Source organism: Hippocampus comes, unplaced genomic scaffold, assembly GCF_001891065.2.
Source record: "Hippocampus comes isolate QL1 unplaced genomic scaffold, H_comes_QL1_v1.1 scaffold111, whole genome shotgun sequence".
Lineage (NCBI taxonomy): Eukaryota > Metazoa > Chordata > Actinopteri > Syngnathiformes > Syngnathidae > Hippocampus > Hippocampus comes.
The window spans coordinates 2327137-2350571 of NW_017805698.1; the positions used below are offsets into that span (position 1 = coordinate 2327137).

General features: G+C 41.8%; 2 protein-coding genes and 1 long non-coding RNA gene across 5 annotated transcripts; 1 reads left to right on the forward strand and 2 right to left on the reverse strand.

The window, feature by feature from the left end:
* The first annotated feature begins 183 nt into the window (after positions 1-183).
* On the forward strand, positions 184-15846 carry agpat3 (1-acylglycerol-3-phosphate O-acyltransferase 3). 3 transcript variants are annotated; one of them, XM_019882416.1, is made up of 10 exons: positions 186-554; positions 7565-7622; positions 7738-7968; positions 8704-8873; positions 9005-9166; positions 10673-10826; positions 10907-11009; positions 12146-12221; positions 13222-13420; positions 13780-15846. In XM_019882416.1, exons 3-10 carry the CDS (start codon positions 7791-7793, stop codon positions 13869-13871), a joined length of 1134 nt encoding a protein of 377 aa, XP_019737975.1. In that variant the 5' UTR covers positions 186-554; positions 7565-7622; positions 7738-7790; the 3' UTR covers positions 13872-15846. The 3 variants fall into 3 exon arrangements, with proteins under 3 accessions (XP_019737978.1, XP_019737975.1, XP_019737976.1); XM_019882417.1 differs by lacking the exon at positions 186-554 and adding an exon at positions 4609-4744; XM_019882419.1 differs by lacking the exon at positions 7565-7622 and having other exon boundaries at positions 184-554.
* Positions 15847-16556: 710 nt separating this feature from the next.
* On the reverse strand, positions 16557-16954 carry LOC109523338 (uncharacterized). Its single transcript, XR_002169740.1, has 2 exons — positions 16863-16954; positions 16557-16821 (listed from the first exon to the last, which is right to left on the reverse strand). It is a non-coding gene; the product is annotated as an uncharacterized LOC109523338 (long non-coding RNA).
* A 3206-nt stretch (positions 16955-20160) lies between these two features.
* On the reverse strand, positions 20161-21335 carry LOC109523269 (putative gustatory receptor clone PTE01). Its single transcript, XM_019882292.1, has one exon. It carries the CDS (start codon positions 21156-21158, stop codon positions 20163-20165), a length of 996 nt encoding a protein of 331 aa, XP_019737851.1. The 5' UTR covers positions 21159-21335; the 3' UTR covers positions 20161-20162.
* Between the last annotated feature and the right edge of the window lie 2100 nt (positions 21336-23435).

Below are 23435 nucleotides of genomic sequence, written 5' to 3' on the forward strand. Positions count from 1 at the left end.
TATATTTTGGACGTGCGTATCAAAGAGAACATTTAACGAATTGCATTTACTTTTGGAATAATGTGTGAATTGGATTTCAAACACAAGCGATTCGTCCAAAATGTAAATATTTATTCAGAAAAAGGAAAAAAAATGAAAGTTTGGTCATGGAGGGAAGGAACAAAGCAATGACTGACAAGTGGAAAAAGGATTAACGTCGTCTACTGTGCTAGTTGAGCAACTACATTTTTTCTAATTGTCGCGTAGTGACTACAGTTGAAGAGGCAGGTGTGTTGCAGAGGGGGGGTGGTAGTCCGGACTAACCGGATGGACATCTTCAGAGGGGGGCTTTGAGGAAATGTGGCGCTTTAACCGACAAACAATAGTGCTCTTGAAAATCGCATGACCTCAAGTCATCTTTGTACCGTCTCTGTTAAGCCACGTTGTGTAGATAGAGGGGGCTCTGTAAAGGGGGCGGTATTTTTTATTTTTTTAACAATCTCACGAGGCCCCGAACCTGCGGCCGACGTTTATCGAATCTACTGGGCTTTCACTCCCAAGTGATCCATTTGCAGGTAAGCCCACTGAGGTTGTGCCTTACTGTCAGCTAGCCGTAGCTAGCCAACTAGCGTAGCATCTAACGCTAGCAAGAAAGCCGCACGGGTTCGCCGGCAACTGAGCTGCACGACCTAAACATTCCTCTTCTTTGCTTTAAACATTTTCGGACTAACCTAAACAGTCGGAATATGCTATCTCGGCGGGATAGCGGTTACTTTCCCTGGGTTGTAGTTTTTGGGTTAATTATTACACATTAAACGTAAGATGCAGGGCTTGTGTCCGCCTCTTGTTTGTCTTGGGAAAGCTTCGAAGAGCTCGGCTAATATTTTAATTTTCCACAAAAATAAAGTCCTGCAACAATATAGCTTTCTATTGGGAGTTTACAGGACTGGCGTGTGACGTCCCGGGCACATGGGTCACAGTTAACGGTTCCCCATATGAGTGGTATGCTAGCAGCTAGTGGCGTATGGAGGTTTTACTCAGACAATTAACCGCTTACAGATTGCCAGTTGAACACTAGAGCACTTGTTATACGCAGGCAAATTGTGTGTGTGAAACCACTGGAAGCATGAGTACACGTCTGCTGACGTTGAACTTGCATCACCATGTCGCGATCTAATTTCAACACAATTACAGCTGACGTTTGAGAGGGAGCGCTGTGAAAATAACGCAATGATTTAATATTTGTCATTCATCATCCGGTTGTTGTGACGTCTTAATGCTTGTTGCCATTACTGTGCAGTGGTAATTCTTGTTGCAATTACTGTGCAGTGAAAACCCCTGCAGTACATTCGAATTCCTTAACTTGACGCATGTTTCTCTTTTTTTTTTAACCCATAAACCTTACAACAATAAATACTGTGTATGAATAACAGGCAGAACATTTGACAGTCTTACATCAGTTTGCCCTTTTAGTATTTAACTTTAAAACAGAAAAATCTGCTTTTTTTTCTTGAATGTCATTATCTGTGTCTTATGTTGGTATGTGTTAACAATCGGCAAAAATGGGTGATTTCAAAATACCTAATACGTCAAATACCTAATGATGCTCTATTCAATCGGTTAGGCCCAACGTGTTACACCACTAATTGGTATGAATTGATATATACAGATAGACATATTTTTCACTTAGGGTCTTTCTCCTGCAACTAAAAGAAGGGTTTTTTTAGCCTTCAGGGTTAAGGGGCGAAAAATCGATAGATTATGATGACAGGCAGGATGGTAAATTGTGGTTCTCCCTGGGGAAGAGTGTTAGGTGAACCGGCCACCCTTGAGTTGAATTATAATGGGTGTAGCAATGCTGATAGTTATGCTGGTGTTAATTTAAGTATCGTATTTATGAAAAAAAAAAAAAAACAATTCATGTAAGCACATGCATGTCTGTTCTTATGCTTTGTTTTTATTTGAAAATGTATTAGATGTATTTTTAAATGATATATAAAAAGATATCTGTTTTGTCACCCAACTGCTTGTTGCAGACAAACTTCATATTCACAGTAAAACGTTTTGCAGAAATAACTCGGGTCACTCTGAATCCTTATCACATACGAAGCTTTGTATTGACAATTTCTAAGACTACATTATGCACGGTCATCCCAGATACTGGATATGCGTTTAGTGGTTTCAAAGTCCAAAAGGATTAGTTGATAAGGTTTTAAAATAGGCAGGTTGCAACATAGGTGGAAATCTGTCTCGGGATTCATCTATCTATCTTTCAATCGATTTTTATATTTATATATTGAGAGAGAGAGAGAGAGAGAGAGACGTACTACTTTCGGATTATGCTGACTGAGGTCAACACTTATATTATTTAGTATATCCTGTATAATCACTTATTACTGGTCATGGTTGAGTCAACCCCTGAAGGCTAAAAATGACTGTAACTTCATTAAAAGTGATGCAGTTTGTGGTAAAAGAGAATTACATCTACTGCATAAAAGTTTTGTACTCAAACACTTTTTTTTTTGTCTTGCATTGCAAGCAAAAATTTAAGTTGCAGGGACATTTACAACACTTCGCAATTTAGTAGGCAGTGATTGTGAGCACGTCTTCAAGATGCTTATTGCCAGTACTAGTTCAGGTTAACTGTACACGTAAAAGTAAAGCAAAGAAAATTACACAGTTTATTTCACTAAATCACTCCATCCTACCAAGTTACTGTCTTCATGCTTCCACACCGTATAAAACATCATAGACAGGCTACCGACACTGAGATCGATTTCCCAATTTTTCCATCATTATGGAGATGTTTTCTATTACCTACAAGGGTAGTCTTAATTCCAATTTAACAGTTGTAACATGGTGACAGGTTCTCATATGCTAACACAACTAAACCTTCATGGAACACTGGAAATATTTCGCATTTCTACGAAGGATATTCACTCCGAACACCTTCATCATTTAAAAGATGGTAACAACTAATTTGGGACGACAACTAATGGCAAAATTGGGTGACAAACTCAACCAGACAACCGGCCGTCTCCAACCTATTGGTTAATGGTAATGAAACGCGACATATCCAGGATGCCTGGATGCCCGTCGCCTGCTAATCGTCACTAATCTAATCCCCTGGATTAGAGAATGAGAATACAGTCAGATGGTTTTTACGGGACTGTGTGCCTGCCCTCCTAGCGTTCATCCATTAGTTGAATCTCCTCGCGGTCTGCAGTTCCGACTGGATATTTGTTTAGGTTTTCCACTTGCTCTCATTGGGAATCCAAATTTTGTTGTTGATGTTTTGATGGGACTTCCTTGGTCGTCAGTAATTACTTGCCGATCAAGCAATTCCTTCTACAGAAGGTGTTCTTGTTGTCATCATAATCTCTTTCCTTCGATGGGATTATGATGGAGCCGGCACAGGGCAGCCTGTGACAACCAGCTGCTCACTGCTGGCATTTTGTTTTTATTTTGGCCCTCTTTTGGTGAACCATCATCCACCAAAATGCTGAACCAGAGTGCTGTGATGATCTTCACAGGAATTTGTGGCGCCTTAGTGCTCATGGCAATGGCCTACTATGTCTACTGGTGAGTGAAACGGACAAATATGGATTCCGGGCACTGGAGAATATCCTGGGTACTACCAAATTGATCAGAAGAGGTGACCGAGCAACTGAAATTTCAAATGAGTCGGTAGCCGTACGGGCTCATTGTTTGCAAGTAGAGCATGTATGCAGTTGACTTTAGCAGGGTGAAGTGTTTTGAGTTTAAAGAGTAGGAGAGTACACAAAGTGTTAGTGTTTGTTCAACCGCAGTACCTATAAGTGACCCGTGGCTGGCTATTTGGTGGTATTAGACAAACAGCTGTGCAGTTCTAAGCAGCTTTAACCCGGTCAGTGATTTATCGTTCCGTCAAGTTCAGTTGGCTCTCGGGGTGAAACTCTCGCTTCATCTTTTAATTTCACAGTGGGTAGAATGATTTTGCAATTTTTACAAGGTCCTGACTGTTCGCAAAATTTGTGTTAAGCAGCATTTTTCTCGGCCGGCAGCATGAGCTGCTGCTGCCTTTATTTTGTCCTGGTGCTTGATGTGTGTACAAAGTGCAAGCATGTGAGGTAAGTAGAAAAGTGTGTCAAGAGGAAATAAGAACAAAGGTCTTGGCAAGTGTAGAAATCTTTCTTTCACTGGGAGTTGCCCACATGAATATTTCAATTCCAATCGCGTGTCGGTGTAGTCGAATACATGAATGCAAATTTGTTAAAAATGCATCTTTACCGCCTATCTATTTAAGATCTATGAAATCCCCTCTAATTTAAAGTCAAAATAATACTTAACCGTCAATATGTTGTCAGGTTATACCATTGTGCTAAAAGTTACACAACATACAGATAAGATAGACAACTGATTCTACGATTTATTGCTAGTTGGTCTTCACGTAAAGGTTCAAGTTATTGAGCGCAATGCATTCACCGATAAGCTGTTTGCAATGGACACCCCTTGTTCCGACAGACCTACTTTTATAATCATGTCGGAACGATCAGATTCCCAGTAAGTTGACATTTCCAAACCTTCCCGGTTACATAGCAGGCACCACGAGGGTGACTTGAGCACTGGCTATTTATCACGACGCCAACACTGATCAGAGACGGGTGGGGATGTTTGGACTTGACGACATCAATTGACTTTGAACACAGAGAATCACGTGACAGTATTTTATCATTCTGACTTGTGGATTCATTCCCTGTCTATTGGCCGCGGGGACTGAGCTGAGGTAATGTAGTTGCTGCATGACTTGAATTGATCAGCATGCGTTTGCCTTGTCGATGTAGCGTAATTGTTGGCTACATACTGCTTACACGTTTGAATTTTACCTGATCTAAATCGTAGCTTTGCTGTTTTGTTTTTTTCCCATTTGTGTCGAGATTTTTTTTTACTTTGCAGCAAATGAACTTGTGGGAAATATTACATTTTTGTGTGGGGGTGTTTTGTCGTAGTTTGCCTTTAGAAAAGATCAATATTTAAAAGAAACTTTCCAAGCACCGTCAAACAGTTGATGAAAAATGTTGAACTTTTTTTGGTCACTCAGTGGGTCACTTTGAAGAGCTGATTTCACATTAGTATGTTTAATGTCTGTTAAAAAGGATTTGTATTCATTTATGAATGTCATCCATCCATACTTAGAGATTTTAATGATTTTAAATACACCAGTTAAATATTTTAGGGGGGTTCAGTTGAAACCATATCAGATACTATTTTTGTGCTTTGGATTCGTGCATGGTGTATTGTAAAGGCACACTTGGCTTTAAGACAGATTTGTGTCATTGATATTTGTTTGGTTCAGCTAGTTTAACAAGTCAAATTATTATTATATTTTATCATTCATTTTCCGATCCGCTTATCCTCACAAGGGTTGCTGGGGGCACTGGAGCCTATCCCAGCTGTCTTCGGGCAGTAGGCCGGGGACCCCCTGAACCGGTTGCCAGCCAATCGCAGGGCACACAGACGAACAACCATCCGCGCTCACACTCACACCTAGGGACAATTTTGAGTGTTCAATAAGCCTGCCATGCGTGTTTTTGGAATGTGGGAGGACACCGGAGTACCCGGAGAAAACCCACGCAGGAGAACATGCAAACTCCACACAGAATGGCCGGAGCTGGAATCGAACCGTGCACCTCTGCACGCGCTAACCACTGGACCACCAAGCCGCCCAAATCAAATAATAATAATAATAATACATTTTGCATGTATTTGCAATGCACATACTTCATGTTCTGATGTGTACTCTGTGGGAGCTGACATCTGTTATTCAATTGGAGCTGATGTGTCCAAACCTTGCTGTCAGACCGATTGTGATGGCAAGTGTGGTCCGATGCACTCAGACGGTCACGTTTGATCCAATCAACATGTGCCCAGGGTAACATGAGATGCAAAGGCCATCAGGCACGTGGCTTTGTAGGGCAGCATGAGAAACTGAATCAGCAACTCTTGGCGACTGTTTTTTCATTACTTCTGCAGTTGAGGTTGGAGATAAGAATGAAGTGAGCGACCAGCAGCTACAACCCTCCCACCCAGTGTCGAGTTGTTTTTAGGAACCAAAGTCTCACTTTTAAGATCTAAGACAACTTTGAAACAGAAGCCACACTCCAAATCTTGGTTGCATAAAATGGAGAGGGGGCAGCTCATGAAAGTACACTTTTTAAAGTTATTTAAAAAAAAAAAACAAAACAAAAAAAAAAGGATTTAATCATAAAGTGACTGTTAATCTTTATTATCACTATTAATGTCACGGTTCTGCGGTATAGTACAATATCATAATAAACTTGCTCAAGTGTGGCCAATTAAAATTGACTGATTACTACTAAGCTTGCATAAAGTTGGGGCACGGGTTACTTTTTATTACATTTTTCACGATCCATCTGCCTATTCTCTGGAGTGGTTGTCGTGATTAGTGCTGTGAGTGAGTCTGAGTCTAGCCTTACCTGTTTTACCTTTTGTATAAAGCAACCCACAATTCAAGCCAGCAAAATTAACTGAAAGTGAATAACTTTTCAGATTTGGTGGCATAACCCTCACTCGCAAGAACAAGCCTGCAACACACTGACTTGACCACACTTTTGCATTCTTCATTTGAAATGCTTTTTCCAGGCCTTTGCTGCAGCCTCTTTCAGTTCTTGTTTGTTTCTGGGCGGTTCTCCTATCAAGTAGTGAAATGTATGCTCTATTGGGTCTGGTGATTGACTTTGCCATAAGACCTTACACGTCCCATCCTGGAATTAATATTTTGTTGCATTGGCAGTGTGTTGTGGGTTTTTATCTTGTTGCCTGATGAAGCTTCTCCCCATTAGTTTGGGTGCATTTTTCTGTAAATTGCCAGACAAAATAATTTTGTCGACTTCAGAATGAATTCTGCTGTTACATCATCAATTTAAACGAGTGAGTACATTTCAAGGCCGACATGCAAGCCCAAGCCATGACAGCGCAGTTTGTGCTTTTAGTTTGCATTTGCCTTCACTGAGCATTGTTTTTGGGAGCTGATATTCTGAAAGTGTGTTTCAGGTCTTTGGGTTCTTTTTTTTACCCTAGAAATATTCAATTATAACCCAGTTAATTACAGAATTATATATCCATTCTTTTTTTTTTCTGACCGCCATCCACTGCTGTTGTCTTTCCATTGTGTTTGTAAGGCATTTCAATGCCATGTTTTCTCTGGAGTGCTTCTGGCATTAGATAACTGCAATTTTTGTATTTCTCACTGTAGACCCAACAGTTATGGTAAGACATCTTTGGATCCTTGTTGAGTCCCTGACATCTGTAATTTAAGCAATATGTAAGATAAATTTAGTGCCTATGAGGAATGTGGAGCAGATTGGGAGATAGATTGGGAGAAGCAAGCAATAGCCTGGACAGACAGTTAGAGGCTACTTTTGTTTTGTCAGCATCACTGGTAGGATATATAAATGATTAATGAGTGAGACTTTGGAGCTGTTCATTTTCTGGAAATTACCAGTTATGAACATTTTTGCTCACTATTTTAAAGCCATTTTACATTTCAGCTTCTTTTTCTTATGGATTAAATCTCTGGTTTCAGGACTGTAGTATTGGCCGAAGGACCGTGCAAACGAGGCTTGTAAAAGGATACCACCGTGGTAAGGACATTTTCTTTGTGTTTTTTTTTTGTTTGTTTGTTTGTTTTGTTTTTTTGTGATGCTTCTTCTCCCACTCTGGTTTCTGATCCTCAATGTTGTTCGTTTTATCCCTCAGGTTGGTCATCGTGTATAGAGAGGAGCCCCCTCAGCTCCCTGGGCTTCTCAAGCATGGCTCTCCTGGCTTACATCAAGAGCCTGTTCATTCTTCAATTGTTGATGGGCTTTGTATTTGTGGTGAGCGGCCTCATCATAAACTTCATCCAGCTGTGCACGTGCATCATCTGGCCAATCAACAAGCAGCTCTATCGCCGAATCAACTGCCGGCTCGCGTACTCTCTCTGGAGCCGTGAGTAGAATGGGTTTCTTTTTCTTTGTGATGAACCAATGAATGGTTTTGTCCCCTGCGAATCTTTTAGGCAGTGTGCCTCAGACATGCTAACTACGTCATTATCATGCTATCAGAATGATAAAAAAATTCTCCAATATTTGTATTCAATGTTTTATACTCCATTTTTGTTTGTGCACTGCATTATGATGTGTTGTCCTCCAGTTGAAGCCATTAAACAACTTGAAATTGGTACGGGTAATGCTTTATCATTTTCCAAAGCATCTGCTCAGTCAATCTTTTATAAATGCTGAATACCATTGTAGCCCTCCACTTAGACTCTCCCCGGCTTTGTGCGAATGCCTTCTGTAAGAGTTTGGTGATTTTATCACAAACATTAGAAGCAGGCCCTTTGCTTTGTAAAGAACAGCTCCTGGTTCGACAAACTTGCCATGGATAACAGAAATTGTAGTTGGAGTAGTGTGATGGCTGCAAAGCTTCTCAAACTGGTAATGAACTTGGTTAGGGGCGGAAAAACTTCTTGCCAGGCGTTAGTTTTTGTGACACTGCTCCAATGTCAATTGGCAAGCCTTGGGCAAGAAAACAAACTGCTTACAAAAATGTCAAAACCGAATTAATCCGTCAGACGCTGACGGTCTCACATTTGGAATCGTTTCCTCACTTTGGCCATTATTATTACAACATCTTGGATCAGACAGATATTGTAAATGACAGTGTTTTGTTGTTTCTGGACAGAGCTGGTGATGCTGCTAGAGTGGTGGTCCGGCACAGAGTGCACTTTGTATACGGACCAGGCTACGGTGGACAAATTTGGCAAAGAACATGTCATCATCATTCTCAACCACAACTATGAGATTGACTTCCTGTGTGGCTGGACCATGTGTGAACGATATGGTGTCCTGGGGGTCAGTTGGATTTAATTGATTGCTGTAACTTAGCACATTTAAAGATGTACCAATGTGCTGATAACTGAGTTGAGTCCTGATGTAAATGAATAAAATGACAATTGAATTCCTCTGCTTCTGTTTCCCTTCAGAGTTCAAAAGTCCTAGCTAAACATGAGCTACTGAAAGTTCCTCTGATTGGCTGGACCTGGTACTTCTTAGAAATAGTTTTTTGCAAGCGGAAGTGGGAAGAGGACCGGAAAACTGTCTTCAGCGGATTGGACAGGCTTAAAGACTATCCTGAACATATGTGGGTGAGTGCAAATCCAAATGCTACAGAAGAATATTCTGACTGTTTTGAAATCGGGTCCCCTTACTTTACGTCTGGTGTATTATCGTCCTATCCTCTGTGAAATATGCTGAGGACTTGTTTAAAATCTTGTTTTGTAAAAAAATGATAATAATAATAAATTAATAATAATGACAAAACAAATAAAAGATAAACACACAACAAGGTTTAAATATTTGATGCACTAAACGAAGGTCTCCTCGCGTGTAATTATACTTGATAATTTAAAGTGTTGTGGGACTTTTTCTACTGTAAATGTTGGTCGAAATCCAAATTTTGCAACCTAAAGTATGTTCATTTTTAGAAGCTCCGTGTTATAAGTGATGGACAAATTATGGAAAATCATAACACCACTACTCATTAAATACATAGCAAATGAGCTAAAACCACTCTGGCACGTACATATCCACTTGGGTTGAAGCTCGCTAGGCCAGTTTTTTACAATCCAGACCGGACTTATATACAGTAATAATGTTTTAGCATGCTTGGCGGTGAACATAAATGTAATATTGCAGGTTGATATAACCGACAAATTCACATAAATAGATTTCAAATGAAGGAGAATGAACTTGAAATCAGAGATGGGCATTCCGCCCATTTTGGGGACAGAGGACAAGAAGTTTTTTTTAAAAGGACAGACTAAGCAAGGACGCAAGTAAATTTTCGTCAATTGCTTTAATCGTCTCTAAACAGGTTAAGTATGTGGTGTCGGAAGGCAAAATAACAAGGCCAGAGTGTAGCCAAGCGCTGTATTTTAACAACACTAGTTCATACGACTCACTTAGTCTCCATTAAATAACTCTCCTTCCTTTTTCAACTCTGCCACTGCCACTGCCACTTCAAACACTGCCACCTAGTGTACAGTCAGAGAACATAAAGTACCTACGGACACCCATTTCACAAACGATCAATCCAGCCGGCTAAGAAAGCTGGCTGTGTTGTATGTCTCTCGGTGCCCACCCACCAAGCGCTTTAAAAGGATGAGGATAGACAGGGATGGAGGACACTTATTATATGAGTAAGGAAGGGTACACAGGTCGCGGACGGAGGAAGGTCTGGCAAAATAGGGTAAAGTGCCCATCTTTGCGTGAAATATACATAATGATAGTAATGTTGTTCGGTTTTGAAGTGAATGTCCTCCAAACAGCAGATTCTTCCCTTTTGGCCCATTTTTTTCTCCATTTATCTTGGCACCGGTACACAACTGAATCTCTTTGACTGCTCCAGCTGTATTGAACATTTCACCGCAGGTGTCTGTCTGTCTGTCTGTCTGTCTGTCTGTCTGTCTGTCTCTCTCTCTCTCTCTCTCTCTCTCTCTCTCTCTCTCTCTCTTTCCACCCCCCCTCTCTTGTTTTGTCCTTGAGCCCTGAATTCCCCTTTAAAATGCCACACTGGGGCAAAACAATCCAAGCGAGGTTTTCAGTGTGTATTATCATAACATGGCAAATCTCCCCCTACTCTCCCTCTTCAGTTCCTGCTGTATTGTGAAGGGACCCGCTTTACAGAGAAGAAGCACCAGATAAGCATGCAGGTCGCAGAGAGTAAAGGCCTGCCCAAGCTCAAATATCACCTTCTACCACGCACCAAAGGGTTTACCACCACCCTGCAGTGTCTCAAGGGCACAGGTAAAATGTAAAAATACACACATGCCATCTGGAATGTATCTTTTTTTGATGTGTGCCTTTTTTTTTTCCCTTATTTACAGTGACTGCCGTTTATGACGTGACACTCAACTTCAAAGATAAGCAGACACCCACTCTCCTGGGCATTGTCAATGGCAAGAAATACAAAGCAGACATGAGCGTAAGGTGAGAACGCTTCACTGGCATGAGCCACAGACTTGTCTGAACATGACCCTCTGCATTGATGTGGCTATTGTTTCTCGCGGGCTGTTTGCTCTTACACATAACCGCTGCACATTTTGCCTTGAGCAAATGAATAACAGTGCCGACTATAAATAATATGACCACAAGGACACTCAGTTTGGGTGAGGAATCTTATCTAGTACCACAACAGACAGTGGCACCTTTGACCTCTCCCATGGAAGCATTTTTGACAAAGAAAAAGTCATGCGTATCATTATTTGGACACGGATATGGTGCCGTTTGCATAATAAATCCACAGCGTTTTAGTAAATCGTCTCCTTTAGTCGAGGGAGCCACCTAGTGGTAGGAGAGTGCCACTGCTCACACATTATTTTCACAATTCATTTATCAAACCATCCATTTTCTGGAGCATTTGACATCATTAGGGTCACAGGTGAGCTGTAGCCTATCCCAACCGACTCTGGGATGGAGGCGGATTTCAAACCACAACATTTTGACTGTGAGGCAGTTACACAGGCTACCATCATGAATCATTTAGTAGTCCTTGTGTCTTTTCTAACTCTCGTGTTAAATGGAATTGCTAAAGGAGCATTCAGTTCAACACTTTCCATGTTATTAAATTAAAGTGGGCAAGTGTGAGTTCTTTAACAACAGAGTAAATTTTATCTGAAATTTGGATGTAAACAGATACAAATTAGTTTGCTGATTTGAAAAAATGATTGCCGATATTACGCTTTTATGTGCATACAGATTTTTTTAAAATCTGAAGGGGCTATTGCAATTAATTAAGCCGATCCATAGTGAAAGCAACGTCATAATAAAAGCTGTGTTAAATGTACATTTGCTAAAAGTCCAATGTGATGTCACACATAACATATGATGTTTTTGTTATATGATGTGTGTCTAATTGCAAAAGCTCCTCATTTAATGATCTTTCCAACATTAGAACTGTCTCTTTCCAAACGCAACACATTTGAACATGGCGAAAATGAAAATCCAGTGCCTTAGTCAAAATATTAGTAATACCCTCATTTTACATCTCAATTGTGCTCTTTTGTTTCAATTTGTGCCTTGATGAAGTTGAATTTACTCTTGCCCTTGTTCTTGCTTCACTGCAGACGTTTCCCTGTGGAAGAGATTCCAGCTGATGAAGCCGAGTGTGCCAACTGGCTGCATAAGCTCTACCAGGAGAAGGTAACATTTCATTCCATTCACGTGTGACGAGTGAACTTATTCATGTTCCGATGCCATTAAAGGTCAGAGACGAAAGATTTCCAAAGTTCTTCTTGAGACCACGAGAACTCCTTTACAATGCATAACTGTCATTAAAAAGTGATTAGGTTGTTGGCAGACAGGAGTATAATCACTAAATACAATTCAGAATGTGTTGTCTGCGGTTTGAATCTCGTGCCCTCGCATCTTCAGGTCTTCCCAGAGCTTTGACGTCACAGAAGACAAACATTTTAGTGGCTTCTGTGGCATGCGGTTGTGTGCTGTTTGTGTTCAGCTGGTCTCCACATTATTTAGCACTTAAATGATGGCTCACTCATTGTGTAACAGTTGGTTGCCCTATTGGTGAAGAGAATTGCGACATTTTCTTCATCTTTACAAAGAGATAAAGAAATACCTGACCGGTGGATCGGAAAGTCAATCGGCAGGGCGGAAAGCGTGGTCAACTGTGGTCGGCAAGCAAGTACTTCAAGCTCTGTGCTGATCACGTTGAAACCGGCGTGCTTCAGCAAACATTTATCAGAGAGCATCGGGTATACGAGTGTAGTTCCACCCGGATTGAAACCAGCTCCCGTGCCAACAATTTTTCCTTCGGCAAACGTGACTTCAACCCCCTGCAGCAGGAAGAACACCGATCGTCATGGCGCAGGCCAGAGGTGGGGGGTTATTTGCACGCACCGTCGACACTTAAGAATGATGCGGTGGCTTGAGTAATTACACCCAGGATGCTTCAAGCTTTCCAGTAGGTTCGGAAACACTCAGAATGAGTAATTCAAACCTTTTTTTAATTGAAATGTGGTTGACTTGCAGGAAGTGACGTGTATGTTACAAAGCATACTACCAATGACAATATGAATTTTAAGGGAGACTGAAAAATCTTTGGAATCTGACCTTTAAGCTCAACCTCTTTAGCAGACATATACAGTACATCCAGTTGTTGCTCACGAATATTTCCCCCCTTCAGGATGCCTTACAGGAGACCTACAGCAAGGAAGGCAAATTCCCGGGGCCCACAGTAATCCCTCCTCGCCGTCCGTGGACGCTGCTCAACTTCCTGTTCTGGGCCACGCTGCTGCTTTCGCCACTTATCAAGTTTGCGTGTGGGGTGGCAGTCAGTGGCTCCCCGCTTCTCATCATTGGCTTCATCATCTTTCTCATCATAGGTACGGACACGCAATCAACCCCCCATCATAAACGGTTTAAGACGCTGTCGAAGACATATGCGTCTGAATATATTATATATGTATACTGTATATGCACATTCCCACTATATAAAAACCAGTGTGCCCTCCTTTGATGCAGCACATTTGCCAGGGGGTGTTTTTGTTTTGTTTTTTTTTTTAAATGAAACTCAAGCATGTTCGCACTGCGAAGTGTTGCTGACCCGATCGTTATAATTGCAGCCACTGGAGGCTTGTTTCAGCGGGTACAGTTTCACAGCCCAACTTAAAACTCAAACGTTATGCCTCCACTTTTTGTCTTACCTCTACTAAACAGCTGACATTTGTTTCTTTGTCTCCAGCCTCCATTGCGATCCGCCGCCTGATCGGCGTCACCGAGGTCAAGAAGACAGGCTCCAGTTACGGCGACCAAGAGACCAAGAAACAAAACTAAAGACGCGTCACCCCGGACCGACTCCCACTCTCCTCCTACCGTCCATTCGGCCGCTCGGTCGGGGAGGAGACCCAGCTGCGAAACCACAATAGAGAGCAGACTTAGAAGCCGTAATGAGTAAGAGCACTAGGGGTCCACAAGACATGAGGGAGGAGAAGGAGGAGGGGTGGGGGAGGGGGGTGCTGTACTGCATCTTAAAACAACTAGTGACCCACTTTCCACAGCCAAGCCCCGTTAATCCCGCCAATCTTAAACCTCTCACCTCTCACCTCTTAACCTACCTGCAGTCATATGGAAGGCCACAAACATAGCCTGCGTCCTGCTTTGCACTACCTCCCTACCAAACCACATTTCCTGTCTGTCGTCACCCAATTAGGGAGTGGCGATGTAGTCCAGGTCAGAACAGGGCCCTCCATCCGCGTGCACCCCCAACCCTCCAAGTCCCCCTTTCATGCACCCGCTTTCCTTTTTTAAAGCAAAAACTTCCCCAAACCATGGAAATATGACCGTTCACCTTACGCCGGTGAGGACCATGCGCTTAGATACGCAAATGTAGAATGGAAACAGCTTGATGAGCTAAAGTGTGCCATGTCAAAACTGGTAGGCGGGGTCCTGAGTTTACCACGGAGCTGGGATTCCAGGTTTGGAATGGTGCACTATGCACTAGTTTAAAGAATACGGGACCCAACAAGGCACACTCAGTTACCACCATACATTTGATTCATTTGATTATTTTATATTCATGGCCTAGAAGTGTTTTTCATACAATTGTTCACTGTAATTACTGCATTAACATAGCTTTGATGGACTACGAGGTATTCTGACTCGCAAACCCAGGACCACTCCCACCTTTAGTTTCTGGAAGCTTCCCCTAAGGAGTGCACTGTGTCATGTGCTGAGTTCAGAAGGACACAAATCAAGTGTAACCCTCGTCAAGCCTCCAATGTCACTCAGTCCCCTTTTGATTGACTCGTGTGATCATGCCAACCTGATCCTGGTGTTTGTCTTCAATAAGGGCTGTGCATGTGCGAGCTATCATACCTGACATACAGCTCTGGAAAAAAAAAAAAAAAAAACGCTGAAACTTTTATCCAAAAAAAAAAATGTTCATTTCCCTTTCATGTTGTCAGTCGCTTATAGAATGAAACAAAAATGTTCATTTTGCTTTAGTGATATTATCTTCAAACTGTTTAATGCCACTCCTGGTTTGTTTATTGTCAAACTAAACATCAAACAAAGAGAATTACCTTGTGTATTTAAAACTTCCCCTTAGCTTTGCTTTCATAAGCACTAACAAATAATGCACTACGCCATAGAAAGGCTAACCAGTCGCTTAGGTGCTGTCGTGTTAGAACCCCTTAAGCAAAGGATATTTGAACACAAAATGCTGGAGCCATACATATAGACAGACAATATAACAATACTGAAAGGCATATATTCTTTATCCTTGGCAACAAACTTGAGTCACTTGTGAAACTTTTCATTTGTGTACCTGTCTATTATAGTGCCTCCAGGTGGCCAAGGCATGCACAGCAGTAGGAGCGGTACAATGTCCAATGAATTGAAGCAAAAACCATGGCAAAAACTCTTTAGTTACATTCTATATGGTTGTATGAATACAATACTATGGAGTGCTATTTTTTTTATCCATTTTAATATGGAAAGATGAATTAAGCTAAAGTGGTTTGAGTTATAAAGCAAATTCACGTAAGGCACCACTCGACATATCAATTATTTTGCAGTGGTCTCACAACACAAAAAAATATTTAAAAAAAAATCTGACATGCATCTTTTTTTTTGTGCAGATTCCGAATCTGACCTTTTTTTTTCTCAAGCACATCATAATATCTGCAATATTTCTGAATTAAGAGTTAGGTTTAGCAACAGGTGGATTTTTTTTTTCTTTTGCAACGTCATAGCTAAAAATGACAACGCATGTTTAAAATCTGTATTAGGCTACCTTTTATAGGTTGAACTGAAACACAAAAAAAATGAAAATATCTCAAAAGACTGATGTTCTAGAAAAAAAGTCATTTTTAAAAAAAATTACCATCACAAATATGTCAAACACGTAAAGCCATCTCTGATTAAAATTTGCCGTTGACTCATGTAATCCTTTCCAGAGCTGTACTTCATGCCTCTTTTTCTACATGTTCATCCATATTATTATTTCATTTTGAATTAGGGCAACTCCCCGTGTCCCCTCAAACACTGCAGCCTGTCAGCTGGCATCCATGACAGGTGAAGTGGCTGGGGTGGCTCTGCCAGATTCCAAACAAAAGGTCACCAGCTGTCGCCACGTAGCCTCGCACAGCTGTTGACATATTTGCTCGGCCACATATAGACTGGAATAGCGATAAGTTGACCTTTGCCTTAAATCAAGCTTGCTCAGGCAAGGGCCCCGCGTCCAACCTCACTTCCACCATTTCTGACCCTGTCAAACAATGAATCACTGAGCAAATTCGCACATCATGGTTACGTTGTCATGAGTAACACAGAGCTGCTGAGATGCGGCAAACCATGCAAATGAAGTACAGTAACCGCATTTTAGCATTTATTTTTACCCCATGTGAAATCCCAGCTGCCGCTGTACATAGTGTCGTGCAATCTTTTGCCCTAACAGGTTACATATTCCACTCTCTTCTTCCACCTCCCTCCTGTGCCACATGTAGCGTCCATGTGAACTTTTTTTTCGCTCACGCGATCATGCGGCCACTCTGTGTACTCCTTTCGATGACAGAATTATCTCCATCCGTTGAGATTTCATGCAAGCCTTAAAACTAGACATCGCTGCTTCTGATTTATTTGTGCTGACTGAGTCCCCGTGCTAGTGGATCAGGACTAAAGGTCAGTAGTTGAGTAGAAAATAAAGAAAAAAAAGATGACTGCTGTTCTTTTAGTGTTGAGTGCCCATTGCACTCGTTGGTATACTTGTGGAAACTGATGTAAACTGATGAGCGCACTACTTAGAAGTGATATGCTGATACTCACACTGATATGCTTATGTAAGCTGATACAGTATACTTGTAGTCATTGGCATACTTGTGAAAATTGGTGTACTCGCAGTCACTGGTATACCTGTGAAAATCACTGTGCTAATACTCACTGGTATACTTTTGAAAAGTAGTATAACTTGCAAAACTTGGTAGAATTGCACTCACTGGCAAACCTGTGAAAATTGGTATCGTCACATTCACTGGTAGACTGGTGAAAAGTAGTACACTTGCAAAAGCTGGGATGATTGCGCTCACTGGCGTGCTTGTGAAAGCTGGTGTACTTGTTCTCACTGGTCTACTTGTGGAAAATGGCGTTCTTGCGGAAACTGGTTCACATTTGAAAGAAGGTATACTTACACACACTGGCATACTTTTGAACATACTGAAAACTGGTTACACTCACTGGTATACTTGTGAAAGCTGGCATACTAGGGGAAAATGGCATACTTGCTCTCACTAATATACTTGTGAAAGCTGGTATACTTGTGAAGATGGCATACTTGCAGCCACGGATGTACTTGTAAAAACTGGTATACTTGTACTCCCTGGTATATTCGTGAAAGCTACGATAGTATACTTTAGAAAGCTGGCGGAGGTGCACTCACTGGTATATTTGTGATAACTAGTATACTTGTGAAATAACTTCAGGGGTGTCCAAAACTGGTCGTGGAAGGCCGCGATCCTGCATGTTTTTAGATGTTTCCCTCCTCTAGTGATCAGGATCGTCATCAGGCTTCTGCAGAGCTTGATGAACTGTTCATTTGAATCAACTGCACTGGAAGAGGGCAACCTCTAAAACATGCAGGACAGGGCCTTCAAGTACTCCGTTTGGACTCCGCTGACTTAAGCTGTTCAACTCGTCACCTTCTGCTTGAGTGCAGCACATTGGTCACGGAGTCCTTATTTCTCACTTAATTCTTTCACAGAATGGATGCAGGCATTTGATACAGGATGTTTTTATTCAATCAATAAATGACTTTGATGGGTTTTTTTTTTCTGAAATCTCACGACTGTTTAAAAAAAAGAAAAAGACTCACAATTATCACTCATTCCTCACGAGTCATCAGGTTTGATTGTTGGTTTTGTTCCCAAGGCTCTTTTTCTGTTTGTTTGTTTTTGTCACCCTCACCACCTGTTATTAAAAGACTTGACTCACAAAGCAACTCTTGGTGCATTTCTTTGCCGTGAGTGTTTCTCTCGGAAATGCAGCACAGTCACACGCTAACTAATCTCGATCTCCTTGTCATTGCTTCCTTCAGCACACTTTTCACCATTCACAAAGTCCACCACCTTAACAGTGTGAATCGTCAATCCTGTACGTAGGAGAAATGAATGTTTTTTTTTTTTTTTAACTTGTTTACAGTTCTCCCCGCGTGCGTGCGTGCGTGTGTGTGTGTGTGTGTGTGTGTTCGGTAATGCCAGTGCATGTGAAACTGAGCTGGTCCCCAGAGTGGACATTGAAATAGCTCACCAGGTTTGTGGAAGTGTGTGTGTATTTGTGAAAAGCTGTAAATACTTGAGCTAGTCGTGTGTGTGTGTGTGTGTGTGTGTGTGTGTGTGTGTGTGTGTGTGTGTGTGTGTGTATTGTACCTGAGGCATCTCACGAGAAAGACTTGCCAGATTCCAACTTTGTAACAGCACCTCAGTTTCTTATCATAGTCTTGCATACGGTCAGTGAATCACATTAATTCCGACTCACGGACTTAAAGGCCACACAGCAGCTCTGGCATGACCTCTGAATATAAAGAAACCAATATTTTTAAAGAGGCTTTCTTGAGCATGTGATTGTGTTGCTTTTTATTAACTATGTCAAAGTGGGGGAATTTATGTTGCATTATCTGCCAGTTATGGAACATGGCCAAATCCGACTGAAGTGCGAGGTTATACATCTAGTTGTCATGAGTCACCGTGTCACAGTTGAATGGAAAAGCAATGAACCTAATCCCCCACCACCACCACCGCTCATCGTATTTGTTTTGAATCAGAAAAACAGCACTTGATACAATTGCACTTAATAAAAACATACCTTAATAACTGAAATAATGAAATACACTGTAAAGAAATAGGTTTTGCCACATTTTTTCCATCAATCAATGGACAATATGCTGCTGCTTCTGGTGTCCTGGCCGCCTGGGGGCAGTAAAATACAAACGCAGTTGGATGGACGTTTCAGCTCCTCAGGAAGCCCAATAATATTCATTCATTGCAGAGGATGAAGAATATGTGCCTGCGAGTACAGTGAAACTCCTCTAGAACGAAACCTACATGGGCGAAAGACCCCCTTATGTGAAAAAATCTTCATGCATTAACAGAATTCCCATTCTCCTGCCCCCCATACGACGAAAAAAACCCTGTTGCGTTATACGAAATCATTTTCTCTGCTCCAGCCTTGTGAAGACATTCACTACAACGAAGTCGAATCCAACAGCGACCTCTGCCATTCGCTTACCGAGCATCATCTTGGCCTCCGATTGGCCAAGAGGGACCTCACTGTCTATGTGTGTAGATACTGAAGCTAGATCCGTAGCATCCGATTAGCTGCTAATGCTAAATTGCTTATGGCTCAACGGACATTCAAATAAACGAACATTTGCTCGAATGCTTTACTTGTTATCATGCTAAAAACAGCCACGGGACGCTTCGTAGCCCTCGATGGCCATAGTTAGCTCTCGAAGGTTAAAAACCTTACGCTAACTGGAGCGCGAATGAGAGAGAAGTGCTCCAGTTAGCGGAAGGTTTTTAGCCTTCGAGAGCTAACGATGGCCATCGAGGACTACGAAGCGTACCGTGGCTGGCTTAAAAGTTCATTTATTGCATGCCAGGAAGTATTTGTTATTGTTAGATTCAGACGAGGATGGACATTGCATTGCTAAAATGGCGACAAAATGGGCCTTGGATATCAAGCAGCTAAGACAAGAGCTCTGATGCTGGAAGAGAGGGTAAAAGTGATCAAAATGAAAGACGGAGCAAGCAAAATAAAAGACATTATCCAAGAAATTGCTGTAACTGAAAGTGAATGCTGATCGTAAATTTCGCAATTTCTTTCCCTTTTTTTCTTTCTCCACTGACAATATGAAGTGTCAAATAAGTGTGTGCTCATACTTATGCACTATTGGAATAAAAATAGAGTACAAATACGTTTGTGTGTGCGTGTACACATACGTTTGTGTGTGTGTGTGTGTGTGTGTGTGTGTGTGTTCTCTCGCGCGCTCTCTCTCTCTCCATATATATATATATATATAAAATACACACACACACACACACACACACACAGACACCATTGGCTTCCAGGATGTCACAGCATCTTGAAGATGTGTCTGCGTATATCCGATAGCTTCATACCATACACTAGAGGGTTGAGAACTGGCGGAATGACCACAAACTCAAGAGAGAAGATGATGGCTACGAAGGGGTTCATCTGCTCCACATTATACCTGCTTAGGGCAATATCACAAAACGCAGTGATGGAAAAAATGACAAAGGAGACCATGTGTGGCAAACAGCTCTGGAATACTCTTCCCTTGTATTTGGCTGAACGTCTCCAGGAGGTGCTCATAATGCGAGTGTACGTGTAGAGGATGAAGGCCAACGGGATGAAAATGGTAGAGATGGTCACGAACATGCCCACCGCGTTGTTGACCACCGTGGGCACGCACGACAGCTTGACGACATTCCAGTTGGCGCAGAACACCTTCTGAATCTCAATGCCGCACAGGGGCAGCGTTGCGGACAGGTAGATGACCGTGGTGAGGATGAAGATGGGAAAGAGCCAGGCCAGACCGACCAGGGTCAGGGCCTTTTTCACAGTCATCCTGGTGTGGTAGTGCAACGGGTGGCACACGGCCAGGTAGCGATCGTAGGCCATGACGCAAAGTGTGGTCATCTCATTGGCGCCGTACGTGTAGATGAGGTAGATCTGCGTAAAGCAGGCGGCGCGCGAGATCAGATGAGTGTCGGACGCCAGGTCCATCAGGAAACGGGGGAAGAAGCCCGTGGAGCCGTACAGGGCGTTAAAGGACAAACTGGCGATGAATATGTACATGGGCTCGTGAAGGTTCTTCTCGCGGAAGATGGTCAGGACGATGGCCCAGTTGGCGCACACGATGAAGAGGTAGAGGAGGAGGCAGGAGGCCAACGCCGGGTAGCGGTATGGGCCGATGTTCAAGAACATGGTGAGGTTGAAGTAGGTTATGTTGGGCATCTTTACAAACCCACCCACTTGTGATTCATAACAACCTGTTATTTGACGCCATCTGTGAAAAGAGTTAGAGCAAGCAAATTGCGGTATCATCTCTGTTGAATAAAAATGTATTTAATGTCATTTAAATAAAAAGTAACACACACTGGCTGGCTTTTTTTTTTCAGCACAAACCTTATGATAAAGTGCTTAAAGATGTGCATTCGGTCCCTGTCTGTGTCACACACTGCTGTATCTCATTCTCAGGTCTTCATCTTCATCAAAGTCGCCCCCCCCGTGTCTTCTCAAAAAAAAAAAAGAAAAACAGTCCCTTCTGACTTTGTCTCATTATCGTTTGTTTTCATGTTGCAGACCACGTAGAAGCACATCGCACACGTTGCAGGCATGCATGGGGAGATTCTGAGTGAAAGAGATATGCAAACAGTGTTGCACCTCGACCGTTGCCAGTAAGCAGACAAGCAGATATCCAACAACTAGTTGCCATTTTTACATTTTTTATTCACATCAGGACTCAAACCTGTGCCATCTCAATTCTAAAGCCCGGGTACTGAGGGACTTGGGCTCTTGGTGGGGAACTGGGACATGATGTCATTTTTTTAACTAGAGGCAAAACTTTATGCAAAGTAAGCCATTTTAACAGGTTGGCAGCTAGGCTGTTGGGGCATTGATTTTGTTTAATGTGCCCCTCAAAAAAAATCCACCGAAACCCCTAACCCTAACCCCCCCAGCCAGGTCCTCTCTTTAAATATGATATCAATGGCAACCACTTTTATGAACTGTCTCCTCTTCACAAAGTCTTGAAAGGCAATATGCCACACCGTTCCTCCCGACCACACTGGTCTATAATCACGCAAGTGTTTGCTGCTCGACAGGACTTAATCTGGTGAAACCAACGATCCATTGTCTCTAGCTACCAGTTCTCCTGTTCAGAGTCACATGTGAGCTGGAGTCTATTTCCAAGCTGACTTTTGACGAAAGGGAGACCACATGCTGAACTTGCCGCGAAATCAATCTCAGGGTACATCTTGAGCCGGATGACCATTAACACAAACATTCACAAAGAAGACAAGCTGCTTGCACCAAAGTCAGGCAAGTGTATTGTACTACAACACCATCACTGACTCCCTTGATCAAACTGCTGCGCTGCATGATTGTCTAATACTGACTACAACAGTTACAATTGCTACCATGTACTATTTCAAGATGATTAAAAAAAAAAAAAAAAAACTTTTTAATGTTTTTAACTGTGCTCGGTTGTTTCCATTTCTCTGTCCCTCTCAACATCACTGAAATGAAGGCTTGCCTGCAATATTTTTTTCAGATGTAAATAAAGGTTTGAAAGTCAACAATACAAACATGACACACTCAAAAGCCTCATCCGTACTGCATACTTACAACAGGTGTCTTCGTGCTGTTCTGCGTGATCTACTGCTCACGTTTAGACACACTCACCATGAGTGCACGCATCTTTTAATGTCGTCTGTTTAAACTCTTGGGACTTGATGTTACTCCAGCGAAGCGGTGGGTGGTAAAGTACAAGTACTTTGTTTCTGTACTTAAGTAGATATTTTTTCAGGTATCTGTATATTACATGAGTACAGGGGCGTCACTAGGTTTCAAGAACAAGGGGAGCTTAGCCCCAAGGGGAACACAGCCCCTTTAGGGGGGTCCGGGGGGCATCTGAGAATTTTTTTCTACATTCTGTTAAAAATCCATCAATTCCGTGCACTTTGAGAGCAAAATGAAGAGGCTATGAAGAACTAACTACACACATCACATTAGTATCCTCTTTACTATGATGGGGCTTCCTCCCCTGGACTTTAACTGGACTAGATAATAGAACTTAGAAAGAGTTCAAAAGTTCAATCTTGGTTGTTCAAGGGAATTAGAAGGATGCCCGATAACATAACCTATATGACAGTAGGCCTCTATTCCTCTCTACCAAAATGTATTAATATATGCTTAGCCCCCAGAAGACTATGTATTTTGAGATGCCTGCCGTGATAAGCAATTTAAGTTAGTACAATGAGATGCAAAAGCTTCATCACTTAAATAAATACATTTATTTATTTTATATTTATTTATTTATTTTATAAAGGCCAAAATCTCAATAGGTGTTGCCTCAAAGAGTTGGTGTAATGATTATTTATGTATTTAATCATAAAATGTTGCTTAATTTTTATGAAGCAACACCTTAATTTATCCAAAAGTGAACACTTTGTTACAGTGCAGTTTCTGCTGTTACTGGAGATATTTTAGCGGACTATAGTCACTAGTTTTATCAGCATGGATGCATTGAATACTTAATTTGCCTTTCTAAAAAACTGTCGAATATCCATGCTGTCGACTCAACCTGACTTTCGCCAATGA